Source organism: Bufo bufo, chromosome 7, assembly GCF_905171765.1.
Source record: "Bufo bufo chromosome 7, aBufBuf1.1, whole genome shotgun sequence".
Classification (NCBI taxonomy): domain Eukaryota; kingdom Metazoa; phylum Chordata; class Amphibia; order Anura; family Bufonidae; genus Bufo; species Bufo bufo.
This window is the reverse complement of record NC_053395.1, coordinates 2,404,447-2,417,897: the sequence shown is the minus strand read 5'-3', so window position 1 is coordinate 2,417,897 and position 13,451 is coordinate 2,404,447. Positions and strand designations below refer to the sequence as shown.

Genomic DNA, 13,451 nt, shown 5'->3' with positions numbered 1-13,451 from the left:
TAGACAGGGCTGTGTCCTTCCAAATGATTTCCAATCACCTGAATTTACCACAGGTGACTCCAATCAAGGTGTAGAACATCTCAAGATGATCCAGAGAAATAGGAAGAACCAGAGCAAAATGTCAAGTGTCAGCGCGAAGGGGCTGAATATTTATGTCCTGAGTAAAGGGGCTGAAGACTTATTATGAGGAGATATAATTTAATGCCTGCCCATTTGCTGTCATCTGCCAGAGGAAACGGGCTCCACAAGTGGCCCAGCCTGAAGGTGACAACCTCTCACACCTCCAGCAGCCGGTCCGGAGACAGGACGACCCCCTGCATCAAAACAAATTCCCATACATCATGGAAGCGGGAGTTCATAAGGAATTATGAAATGACCGTACGTCTTAGCCATACACCGTTTACATCTTCGTGATCTCAGGCCCGAACAGGATATTCCCCTGGACCTCGCTTGTTTATAGGACGCAGGGAAGGGGAAATATGGAAACCTCACAGTAGGAGCCAAGTAGCAACGCCGTGTTGGGTCACCACATGTAACAGGGAGCCGACCGCATCCATTGGCACCAGAACCACCTCCCTGACCGTCCAATGAGGAGCTATGATCCATATTGGGTTTGTGGATTTTTAGCTACCATAACCAAAGGGAGGGGGAGTGAGATCCTTCCAGGGGGGAGGAAGGGGTATGACCGACTAAGGGTTAATTGCCTGTGCGAAGGGAGTTCACGCCGAGTATCGTGTTTGGGGAGACCTGGAAGCCCCGCTGACCTCACTGCCTTGCATGTGAACACAGGATTTCATCTCCGGTAACTGACTTTATCTCTGCCCGTCCCGTCACCTGTATCTCTGACCATTGTAGATACCTGTGTGGACAGTGTTGTGTCTAGTGCGCCCTAAAGGCGATTAAATATATAAGCTGTTCTGTATCTCTATCCACGAATCCACACGTCCGTGTCTCGGCATTACGTTACATGCTACCTGGGCTTGTTTCTGGCCCGATAAAATCCCGTTAACGGATCGGACTTATATCTAACGAGGAGCTGGTAGCAGTCTACTGGGCAGGCAGGGCTCTGGTTCACTGGGGCAGCCTGTCAGGGTTGTGAGCGAGTGTTGTGCCACGCCACGTGGGCCACCCTCTCTCACTCCCCATGCCCGTGTGGACAGGAGATGTCTGTGTAAAACTGTGCCAAGCGGACCTGGCGTACTCCCAGGGATTGCGGAACGTCACGTCTTGGTCAACATGAATATACCGTACCATGTGATCCCGACGTAGTGTGACGTCAGGCGGGTGTGGGGGGTGGGGGGGCGGTTTATGTGGAAGGGTCTGAATAGTTATGTCCAGGAGAAAGGAGGTGAATACGAATGTCAATGTGAGTCGAGATCATACTTTTCCTTCTCAGTCAGTAAAGACTTCTCACCTTCTTCTCACTTTCTCATTATGGAGGACTGAGGGCAGAACGATGGGGAACTGATAGCACAAGGAGCGAGAGAGCAGAATGTGAGGACAGTGAGGGGTGTGAGGACTTTCTCAATGCACTGTACGTGACCCAGATGTGATAGTCCACGCCGAGTGAGAGAACATGACATGACATGTCTGAGGTCTCATTACAGGGTGATTGTCAGTGCCCCATGCTACCCAGAGGCGACAAATAAGACTGGTCGGATATACCGCTGTGATCCGGGGACCTCTAGCTGCTCTCCAATCTCCATCATTGGTAACAATCTCCTCCATGAGTGTGAGAGTAGACTTCCAAATCTGCTGTCATGCAATATGTGTTGTATGTGTCACTAATATCCTGATATATCTATATGTTCTGCCGCAGGATCACCAGACGACCATCACACGTCACTCGGGCTGTCTCTATCCATTCAGGAGAATCCACTTCGAGTGATGGTGGGGGACATGAATGCTCCAGCCAACTGTGTCCTTCTATGTCTTATATGTCCTTTATTCTGTGTCCAATGTTCTTTCTTCTATGTTGTCCCCACATTATAACTCTCACTCCTTTATTTTGAGGCCTGTGGACCAACCCTGCAGAGAACCTGTGGAAAGAACATGTATGTGAATGGCCGCTGTTATCTTCTGGATGACCAGCTGCAGGTGCTGAGAGCTCTACCAACTTCACTGCCAGGTATTTGCTCATCAGAGTGTGACTGTCCACCATCTTCTACTTATAAATACACCAGTGTCTTCTCCATGTCTGGCCCATGTCGTTTTTGTTATTTGAATTCATGTCTGCTCCATGTCCTTTCTATTTCTGGTTCCATGTCTTGGTCTATGTATTTTCTGTCCTTGTCTATTATTTCTATTTCTGGTTCCATGTCTGCTCTATGTTCTATTTCTCATTCCATGTCTACTCCATGTCCTTTCTATTAATGGTTCCATGTCTGCTCCATGTCCTTTCTATTAATGGTTCCATGTCTGCTCCATGTCTTTTCCATTTCTCATTCCATGTCTGCTCCATGTCCTTTCTATTAATGGTTCCATGTCTGCTCCATGTCCTTTCTATTAATGGTTCCATGTCTGCTCTATGTTCTATTTCTCATTCCATGTCTGCTCCATGTTCTTTCTATTAATGGTTCCATTACTGCTCCATGTTCTTTCTATTAATGGTTCCATGTTTGCTCCATGTCCTTTCTATTTCTCATTCCATGTCTGCTCCATGTTCTTTCTATTAATGGTTCCATGTCTGCTCTACATTCTATTTCTCATTCCATGTCTGCTCCATGTTCTTTCTATTAATGGTTCCATTACTGCTCCATGTCCTTTCTATTAATGGTTCCATGTCTGCTCCATGTCCTTTCTATTAATGGTTCCATGTTTGCTCCATGTCCTTTCCATTTCTCATTCCATGTCTGCTCCATGTCCTTTCTATTAATGGTTCCATGTCTGCTCCATGTCCTTTCTATTAATGGTTCCATGTCTGCTCCATGTCCTTTCTATTTCTGGTTCCATGTTTGCTCCATGTCCTTTCTATTAATGGTTCCATGTCTGCTCTATGTTCTATTTCTCATTCCATGTCTGATCCATGTCATTTCTATTAATGGTTCCATGTCTTGGTCTATGTATTTTCTGTACTTGTCTATTATTTCTATTTCTGGTTCCATGTCTGCTCCATGTCCTTTCTATTAATGGTTCCATGTCTGCTCTACATTCTATTTCTCATTCCATGTCTGCTCCATGTCCTTTCTATTAATGGTTCCATGTCTGCTCCATGTCCTTTCTATTCCTGGTTCCATGTCTGCTCCATGTCCTTTCTATTAATGGTTCCATGTCTGCTCCATGTCCTTTCTATTAATGGTTCCATGTCTGTTCTACATTCTATTTCTCATTCCATGTCTACTCCATGTCCTTTCTATTAATGGTTCCATTACTTCTCCATGTCCTTTCTATTTCTCATTCCATGTCTGCTCCATGTCCTTTCTATTAATGGTTCCATGTCTGTTCTACATTCTATTTCTCATTCCATGTCTACTCCATGTCCTTTCTATTAATGGTTCCATCATGTCTGCTCTACATTCTATTTCTCCTTCCATGTCCTTTCTATTAATGGTTCCATGTCTGCTCCATGTCCTTTCTATTAATGGTTCCATGTCTGCTCCATGTCCTTTCTATTCCTGGTTCCATGTCTGCTCTACGTCCTATTTCTTGTTCCATGTCTGCTCCATGTCCTTTCTATTTCCATGTCTGCTCCATGCATTTTCTGTCTTTGTCTTTTTTTTCCCAGTTCCATGTCTTCTCCTCATCTTTGATGTTTCTCCCATTCCTTATGGTTTTCACATCATGTCTCATTCTGCCTCTTGTGTCTGTTCTGGACCATTGTGGCCTTTCCTTGTTTTTATCATGTCTTTGATGTGTCTTGTACATCTTCCTATGTGTCCACCATATCTCCACAGAGTGCTTGCTCCGTGGTATGGACATAGTCTTCCTTATTGACGGCTCTGGCAGTATTAGTAGCTCGGATTTCCAGTCTATGTTGGAGTTTGTCACCGCAGTTATGAAGGATTTTAATGGCAGTAATGCTCAGGTAAAGGACTCTCTCACCACCATTGTGGTCCTGACCTATCCCTGCTCCACCAGTATATGCCCAAGTCACTAGACAATGGCCAGCTATCCTGAAGTGTCCTTACATCTACTCTGCATGTGTCTGTTTGCTAAGGACATTGGGGGTCATTTACGATCAGAAATACGCCTATATTAGGAGTATTTCTGGCGCAGATTGCGGCACAAAGGTTTTTTGCGTTGCAGTCTGCGACTTTTCCACACTCACACCAGGTTTAAAGAAGTGCGTGTGGCATGGGTGGGAAGGAGACACTGGTCGGCCCGTCTCATTCATCATTTTCTACGCCTGTTTTAGGCCTAGGGAATGGTTTAAATGTAAGACAGCAAAGACCTTAGATAAGCCGAAGTTTTGTAGAGGCCTCTAGGGTTCCACCGCCAGTGCAGGGGCTTATTAAGACCGGTCTTAATAAATTACCCCCATTGTGTATATATACACGGAGGAAGTGATGACATCATCATCATCTACCAGTGGTCTGTGAGGTTCACTCCCTGTAACATAGTAACATAGTAACATAGTACATAAGGCCGAAAAAAGACATTTGTCCATCCAGTTCGGCCTGTCATCCTGCAAGTTGATCCAGAGGAAGGCAAAAAAACCCTGTGAGGTAGAAGCCAATTTTCCTAAATTTTCCTCAATTTTCCTGTGTCCCATCCATCTGTCTCTGCTTCTGACCCTTTATGCCCGGCTGGTGGTGACCCCTCTTTCCCCTTTTGTCTCCCCAGTTCGCTCTAATGCAATATTCTGATGTATATAAAACACATTTTAATTTTCTGAACTTCTCAATGATAAGAGACCCCAAAATACTCACAAGGAGGATAACCCAACAGCAAGGAACATCGACCAGGACCTGCACGGCCATCCTGAAGGCCATGTAAGTTCTTCAGCTAGTCTTCTAATGTTTCTGTGCAGTTAGGACTCTTCTAGGACTCCAGGACTAACCACAACTGATGTGAACTGGGTCCTGTCCAATAATCTGGTGATAGTAGATGACGATCTAATATCAAGTCCGATCAAATGGGAACCAGATGCTGCAATCCCAAGACAGATAGAGACACATGTAGCTGACATACCTAATCCTACTGTGTGATACTGCCTGCTAAGTTGTGAATCTAATCCTATCCTGTGAACTGAATATAACATACTGAACACCTGACTATTGACAGCAAAGAACTCTTTGATCCAAGAAGCGGCGCTCGTGACAATGTGGAGAAGCTTCTGGTTGTCATAACGGATGGCGAGTCTCGCATGGATAACACCCCATCTGCAGTTTCCACCCAGGAGGCCAACAGGATCGGGGTGCGGCGCTTTGCTATTGGGGTACTTATAAGCTGTGAATTCGTAGACGACGTGTTTTTTGGTTTGTGTTATCTCCAGACTTGTCCTCTCATTTCACTACAGGTGGGCGATGTCTTCTCACGGCCTGAGGCTCTAAATGAACTGAAGTCAATCGCCTCCCCAGTACCTGAAGATCATATCTTCAAGGTTACAAATTTCTCTGCACTGAAAAGCTTAAATAAGATCCTAGAAGAAAAAATCTTCACTATTGAAGGTAAAACGATAATAAAATGTACGAAAAAGACACAGCTGTGCGATAAGCTAATTTTCCTCCTGCTCTTCAATTACTTGGCATCTTCTCGTCATTTGTCTTCTTCCCTATATCCTCAGTCTGTTCTTCAACATCTTTTCCCCTCCCCCATAACGGCACCCATGCGTAATGGACCTCCCATTCAGGACAGGAAACCTGAGGATATAAAAAGTTCACCCCACCACCACCACACCTCCGTTCAGGTTTCCTGTCCTCTGGATAGGAGGTCCTGGGGAACCTACCTCTGAAGAAGTTCACACCAAGATGGCTGTGCAGGGTCCAGATTTGTTGCCCGTGGGTGACCTTTCCTATGGTGGCGTAAGACTCTTTAGGGAGCCGCTCGTTGAGCTTGCTGTTCCTCCACCTCTCCTCCCAGTTTCCCCCATGTTTGGAGCCACTGTGGCCGTGCCAGGCGGCTCCAGTTTGATCACAGTGTGGAGGACTTTCAAAGATGGGCGCAGCATCTGTGCACTGGGTGTGGGCATGCGCAGTAGGAATGTCGGATCAGCGTCATGACGCCGGCAGGACAGGCCCACGCCAAATCAAACTGGGGCCACATGTGCTGGGACCTGCGGTAGCAGTGGAGAGTGCCTGGCACGCAGTGGAGGACAGCAGCCAGCCTTATTGCAGGATTCCTCCTTCTGAGAAGGTCTGAAACAGGAGATGTGGTCGGCGCCGACCCTACTGAGCCCTCTAGACCATCAAGCCCGGTACTTTGGTCTGAGGAGTGGGGGACAGCTACCAAGAGGGTGAGCTTATTCCTTTATTTCTCTTGCATTGCTGATGGGATTATTTTTGGCTATTTATTCTAGGTGCCTAGAATTCCTATAAAGACTAAGCACAGATAGAGTTCTGTCTGTAACAGCATGCTGCCTGCTTCTCATCTGAAACCACTCAATCCTGGATTGAGAAGTTAGTATTGGAAGAGTCTCAATCTATGTCAAAAAGTATCAAGGCCCTGGTGAAATCAGAGGTTAGAGCTCCCCTTAATCGCCTAAAACAGCTCTTTCCTGAATCCGCATGTGGCTCCAGATAGAAGGTGGATTCTGATTCTGATATTTCAGATGAAGATAAATGCATTTTGATGCATCTAGTGATGTGAGGAGCAATTCCTCTTCTTCTGAAGATGAAGCAGGCAGAGCACTTTTTTCCACTGAAGATGCGGAGCCATTATTAAAGGCAGTAAGAGCGCCAGTGCAATTGGAGGATGTTAAGCAGCAGAAATCCATTGCCGACCAGGTTTCTGAAGGATTAGCACCTAAAAGCATAGAGTTTTTCCTGTTCATACAAATCTGGAGGCCCTAATTAAAAAAGAATGGAGGAATCCAGATTGTAAATTTTTTAAAAGAAAATATCCTTTTGATGAACAAGTATCTTCAATCTGGGATAAAGCACCTAATGTAGATGCCCCGGTGCCGAAAACTGCAAAAAAGATCGGCACTTCCCATTGATGACTTGGGGGATCTTAGTGATCCTTTAGATAAGAAAGCAGACGTCTACCTTAAAAAAGCCTGGGAATCTGCTTCTACTAGCTTCAGGCCTAGTATTACTGCTTCTTGGGAATCTAGTTCTAAAAAGCTGTGGTTAGGACAATTGCAGTCACATATTAAAGATAAAACCTCTAGAGAGGAACCTCTGGCCTCCCTTCCAACATTTATAAAAGCGGACGATTTTTTTGGCGGACGCTTCTTCTGATGCAGTTAGATTTTCTGCTCGATCAGCGACTTTATCTAACGCTGCTAGGCGGGCCATCTGGCTTAAATCTTGGAAGGGCTTTGTTCCCCACCATGTGAGGGTCAGAGGTTATTTAGGTCTTCCTTGGATGACATTCTTGAAAAAGCATTGGACAGAAAAAAGGGATTTCCGGTACCCAAGAAAATAAGTGGGTTCAGAAGGTCTAGAAATGTTCAAAGTAAACAGAGATGCAGACACCCAGAACAGAAAGATAGAGGTCCTGGGAAGTCGGGTTTTTGTTCAGAGCCTCAAATGATTCCAAATCCAAGGATAAGTGTCAAGGGTAGAGTCACGGGAATCAAGATAGAGCGGAGGTGCACCCCCTGAGCTGCCACCCGGTCCCCTGTCCCTGCCTACTTGCACCACCCACCCTAGGTGACGGAGCGCAACTGGGCGACAGTCCCTAACCTACTAAGTGCAAGCAGAGAGAAAGAGACAGCAGGGAAGAGGACAGCCATTGAGAAGTTACAATAAGCGGACAAGAGGTAGAACAAAAACAGAAGGCGAGGCGAGTCAACTAGCCGAGGTCAGTCTAGGAGGTCATGTCAGAACAAGGGAAGAGGCAAAGACAAATCCGTAAAGAAGCCGAGGTCAAAATCCGAGAGGTAGCGTCAAGGTTCAGGGAGCAGGCAGAAGAGGTGTCAAGAGGCGGATCGAGGTTCAATTCCAGAGGTAGCTTAATAACAATAAAGTATACAGCCTATAGGACGAAAATCACAGGCAACCTGTAGCCAGCAGGCCGCCTGTATTTATAGTGGGGAGTGAGGGTCATGTGACGTGGCCAGCATGACCGACAGACAAACAAGTCAAGCACCGAGTGATCAGCTCGGCGCTCAAGGCAGACCTAGGAGCAGGGAACCTCCCAGCTAGCAAAGCCGCCCTGGGAACGAGGCCGAACACAGATCCTCGCCCCGAAGCTAAGCAGCAGGTCTGCGGCCGATGGGAGACCGAGTGCGCCTTCGGCACCCCGTTACAATAAGTAAGATTGACGCCAGGTGGGGGAAGACTCTCCATGTTTTACCTGGCCTGGAAAGAAATTACAAAAAACAAGATGATCTTAGACATCATCTTAAGAGATATCATCTTTAAAAAACTTTGTATATGTGATGTGGCAAGAAATGGTCTTGTAAGTACAATAAAAGCCCGGGGAACCTGTCTGTTGGCCGGTCTGTACTATAGTTATGTCCTTTTGAAGGAAGAAAAGGTTTCTGTTGCCGGTCGGTTCAGGGATCGAGGAAGCCGAAAGCCAGGAGTAAGGAGAGACCGCTCCAGGAGACGGACTGCTTGTGAACATTCCTCTAGGGGAAAACAATTAGCGCGGACCCATACCTATGTGTGTTATCATCTTACGTTTCAAATAGAATTTCTCACACCACAGGAAGATTTTTTATAATAACCAAGAATTCAAAAGAAGCAGAAAAATCTTTAATTTTGCAAAGGAAGGTTTTTTCTTTACTTCAGAAAGGGGTGGTAAGTTTAGTTCCCAAGGCGGAAAGAGGAACCGGGTTCTATTCTCTGCTTTTTTTTTTTTTTTTAAACCAGTTTCTTCAGAGTAATCTTGAATTTAAAAAGATTAAACAAGAATCTGAGATACAAAAATTTTTGTATGGAGACTTTAACATACAGTAAATCTCCTCTCCCAGAACTCTTGGATGTATAGACCTAGAAGAGGCATGCTATCATGTCCCCATCAGTGTCCGCTCGGCAGTTTGGGTTCAGGGCTCTCTTCTTCATCTGCAATACAAAGCCCTCCCCTTGGAATCTCACAGCCCCCCGGGTGTTCACCAAGATTACAGCGGAGGTAGCAGCCTGTGTAGGATTGAAAGGAATCACTCTGGTCCCTTATTTAGACGACTTTTTAATACTTTCCCAGACAGAATCATCTTTGAAGATCAGTTGTGTGTAATTCTGGAATCTTTAAGATGGAAGATAAATTGGAAAAAATCCAAGTTACTTCCTTCTCAGAGATGCGTGTTTTTGGGGATAGATTCCCGGAATCAGAGATGTTTCCTTCCAGAACAGAAGGTGATGTTATTGGTAGACAAAATACAGGATCTCTTTTTTAGTTCTGGGTGTTCCTCCTCCACCTCCTCATTTGTTTCACCCTCAATCCTCAGTCTATTGTCTTCCTCTACCTTCTCCTCATTTGTTTCACCCTCAATCCTCAGTCTATTGTCTTCCTCTACCTTCTCCTCATTTGTTTCACCCTCAATCCTCAGTCTATTGTCTTCCTCTACCTTCTCCTCATTTGTTTCACCCTCAATCCTCAGTCTATTGTCCTCCACCTTCTCCTCATTTGTTTCACCCTCAATCCTCAGTCTATTGTCCTCCTCTACCTTCTCCTCATTTGTTTCACCCTCAATCCTCAGTCTATTGTCCTCCACCTTCTCATTTGTTTCACCCTCAATCCTCAGTCTATTGTCCTCCTCTACCTTCTCCTCATTTGTTTCACCCTCAATCCTCAGTCTATTGTCCTCCACCTTCTCCTCATTTGTTTCACCCTCAATCCTCAGTCTATTGTCCTCCACCTTCTCCTCATTTGTTTCACCCTCAATCCTCAGTCTATTGTCCTCCACCTTCTCCTCATTTGTTTCACCCTCAATCCTCAGTCTATTGTCCTCCACCTTCTCCTCATTTGTTTCACCCTCAATCCTCAGTCTATTGTCCTCCACCTTCTCCTCATTTGTTTCACCCTCAATCCTCAGTCTATTGTCCTCCACCTTCTCCTCATTTGTTTCACCCTCAATCCTCAGTCTATTGTCCTCCTCTACCTTCTCATTTGTTTCACCCTCAATCCTCAGTCTATTGTCCTCCACCTTTTCCTCATTTGCCTTCATCCCTCCATATTTTAATTTCTTCACTTTCTTCCATTATCTTTCCTTTCTTACTACCAGGTATGCAGACTCTAAGTGGAGATAAGTTTCAGATGGAGGTGTCTCAGGAAGGCTTCAGTGCTATTTTAACACCGGTAAGGTTCCGTTCACTGCACATTGCAGCTGTGTGGCCAGCTTGCATCTGGATGAAACTCCTGATGTGAAAGCCAACGTGTTCATAGACTTTCATGATGGACCAGATGCTGTGATCTCTATTTCTCAGGATGAAGTAATCCTAGGAGCAGTTGGTGCTAACAACTGGGCAGGAGGGGCATATAGCTATAGGACTGGGCAGGAGAAGGGTACCTGGATAAATGCCACTGAGGATGGGACTAACATGAAGGACTCCTATATGGGTAAGGCCACATTGGGAGGGGATATATGTATAGAGAGAGACAACGTGCCACTTCATAAAAATGTCAGATGCTCTGTGTAATATAAAATGCTCCGTGTGATTTAAGATGCTCCGTGTGATACAAGAGGCCACGTGTGATACAAGAGGCCCCGTGTAATACAAGAGGCCACATGTGATACAAGAGGCCACGTGTGATACAATAGGCTCCATGTGATACAAGAGGCTCCATGTGATACAACAGGCCACGTGTGATACAAGAGGCTCTGTCTGATACAAGAGGCCACGTGTGATACAAGAGGCCACGTGTGATACAAGAGGCTCCGTCTGATACAAGAGGCCACGTGTGAAACAAGAGGCTCCGTGTGATACAAGAGGCTCCATGTGATACAAGAGGCCACATGTGATACAAAAGGCCACGTGTGATACAAGAGGCTCCGTCTGATACAAGAGGCCACGTGTGATACAAGAGGCCCCGTGTAATACAAGAGGCCACATGTGATACAAGAGGCCACATGTGATACAATAGGCTCCATGTGATACAAGAGGCTCCATGTGATACAAGAGACTCCATGTGATACAACAGGCCACGTGTGATACAAGAGGCTCTGTCTGATACAAGAGGCCACGTGTGATACAAGAGGCCACATGTGATACAAGAGGCTCCGTCTGATACAAGAGGCCACGTGTGATACAAGAGGCTCCGTGTGATACAAGAGGCCACATGTGATACAAGAGACTCCATGTGATACAATAGAAAAAGGTTGTTCAGGAGCAGCACAGCAAACGGCTAGTGTAGAGCGATAATGGAGATCATGCAGCAGCTGGGCAAGGGACCACAGATCCAAAGCGATCCAAAGACATGTAGAAAAAGTAGGAAGGCCACAGCAGCATATCCAAAATCCTTCTTTATTAGTCGATCACCGCATAACACGGCATAAAAGTAGCAGCAACGTTTCGGCTAGAGATAGCCTTTGTCAAGCATATTTTACAATTAAAACACCTAGTATATAACCAGCATGTCAATGCCGCCCACAATGATAACGATCCAATCAACAGACGTTTCTCTATGCTACACCCACCTAGTTAATATTCACCAGGCTGTTGTATAACATTCATTAGCTGTTTCTAACAAACATGAACAGAGTTCACACATTCACATATTCACCTGCGTGGCATGATGGTATGTACATATCCTCATGGTGGCTGGCGTCTCAGGATGGAGGGTGCGCATGTCCGCGAGCGTCATCAGGAGGCGACACACACAGGGCAGCGCCGCAACTGCTGATGACGAACATCACAACGTGGTGGTTGGCGTCCCAATGCTCACACTGCGCATGTCCGCAAGCGTCATCAGAGGGCGGCCGGCTAGCGTCACAATGCCGCATCCTCTACTGACGTGGCAGGCAGTGTGACAGGAGAGGCAACATCGTTGTGTGACAGGGGAGGCAATAAAGCTGCAAAATAGAAAATGTCCGCGTTGCCTAGATACAGAACAGCGCGCACAATAATGGATACAATGACACATGGTAAAAATAAAATGCGTCACGTATCACAGTTAGAACAGAGATCGCCTTGCAAATGGATAGATACATTACCAACACAGGTGTGTGCATGTAATGATGTGTACCTATACAACAGCATAAAGCATGTATACCCAACATGAAATGTCATAATGAAAAAAGATCATCCTAATTGGTGACCTATCTGTTGAAACCGGTGATCAGATGGTTATCAATCAATAATCATAGGGTTTAGCATTGTCATGTGTTAAATTGGTTTTCAAATACATAAAATGTAAAATAAAAACTACATATAACAGAGAAGAGTCTAGCTGATTCCAGCCACATTGAACTCAAGATTGAGACCAAATGGCTGCAGGGACTTCAGCGTAAAGATCCATTTGAGTTCCTTTTTTCTCAATATCGCATCCTTATCACCACCTCTCCGTAGGAAACCCACACTGTCTATAACTCTGAAACGAAGTTGGTTGACTGAGTGTCCTGCCTCAACAAAATGTTTGGCAACGGGTTTATCCATGTTCTTATTGCGTATGGTGCTCTTGTGCTTATTAATGCGTTCCCTAACTTCCATGGTAGTCTCTCCCACATAGGTGAGGCTACACGGACATTGGATCGCATATACCACGTCCCGTGACCTGCAGGTGTAATAGCCATTGATTTGATATTTTTTGCCACTATATGGATGGAAGAAGTGATCACCTTTAAGCACATTGCCACAATTACAGCAAGATAAACACGGATAAGTACCATTTTTGCGCGGGGCAAGTAGTTTTTGTGTAGTCATTGTCTGATCGCTAACATCAGTTTTAACCAGCCTATCACGAAGATGGAGACAAAGGGAACCCTAGCCTTAGGTCTGGTCTTTGTAGATTGCCGAAGTGTGGAACCTCTGTCAACCAACTTCACCTTGTGTCTAGTTCTGTCAAGAAGATGTTTGGGATAGCCACGTTCAACAAAACGTGTACACATGGCATCCACCCTTTGTGTGCAAACATCTTCCTCGGAAACTATGAGTCTAACCCTTAAAAGTTGACTCCAGGGTATGGAATCAAGCATTTTACGCGGGTGATAGCTATCATGCATAAGGAGAGTGTTTCTATCAGTGGGCTTCTGATAGAGGTCCGTAGCTAAAAGACCCTCCATCACATACACCCGTACATCAAGGAACTGCAATTCACTAGCTGATGAAGTAACTGTGAATTGCAGTCCTGGGACACCCGCATTCAAATGTGAGTGGAAACTGTCCAACTCATCGGTCGTCCCTGTCCAGATCATGAAGATGTCGTCGATGTAGCGCCACCAACATAGGACCCTCCCAAAGAAG

The 13,451-nt window shown here is 45.6% G+C and overlaps 1 protein-coding gene across 1 annotated transcript in view; it reads left to right on the top strand.

Moving 5' to 3' along the window:
- LOC121007622 (integrin alpha-M-like) overlaps positions 1 to 13,451 on the top strand; it is a 62,037-nt gene that overhangs the window by 18,121 nt on the left and 30,465 nt on the right. Inside the window, exons 3-11 of the mRNA XM_040439676.1 lie at positions 1,608 to 1,711; positions 1,820 to 1,890; positions 2,014 to 2,128; positions 3,894 to 4,024; positions 4,783 to 4,931; positions 5,224 to 5,377; positions 5,459 to 5,609; positions 10,274 to 10,347; positions 10,476 to 10,608. Coding sequence (XP_040295610.1) covers positions 1,608 to 1,711; positions 1,820 to 1,890; positions 2,014 to 2,128; positions 3,894 to 4,024; positions 4,783 to 4,931; positions 5,224 to 5,377; positions 5,459 to 5,609; positions 10,274 to 10,347; positions 10,476 to 10,608 — 1,082 coding nt within the window. The remainder of the gene's footprint in view (positions 1 to 1,607; positions 1,712 to 1,819; positions 1,891 to 2,013; positions 2,129 to 3,893; positions 4,025 to 4,782; positions 4,932 to 5,223; positions 5,378 to 5,458; positions 5,610 to 10,273; positions 10,348 to 10,475; positions 10,609 to 13,451) is intronic.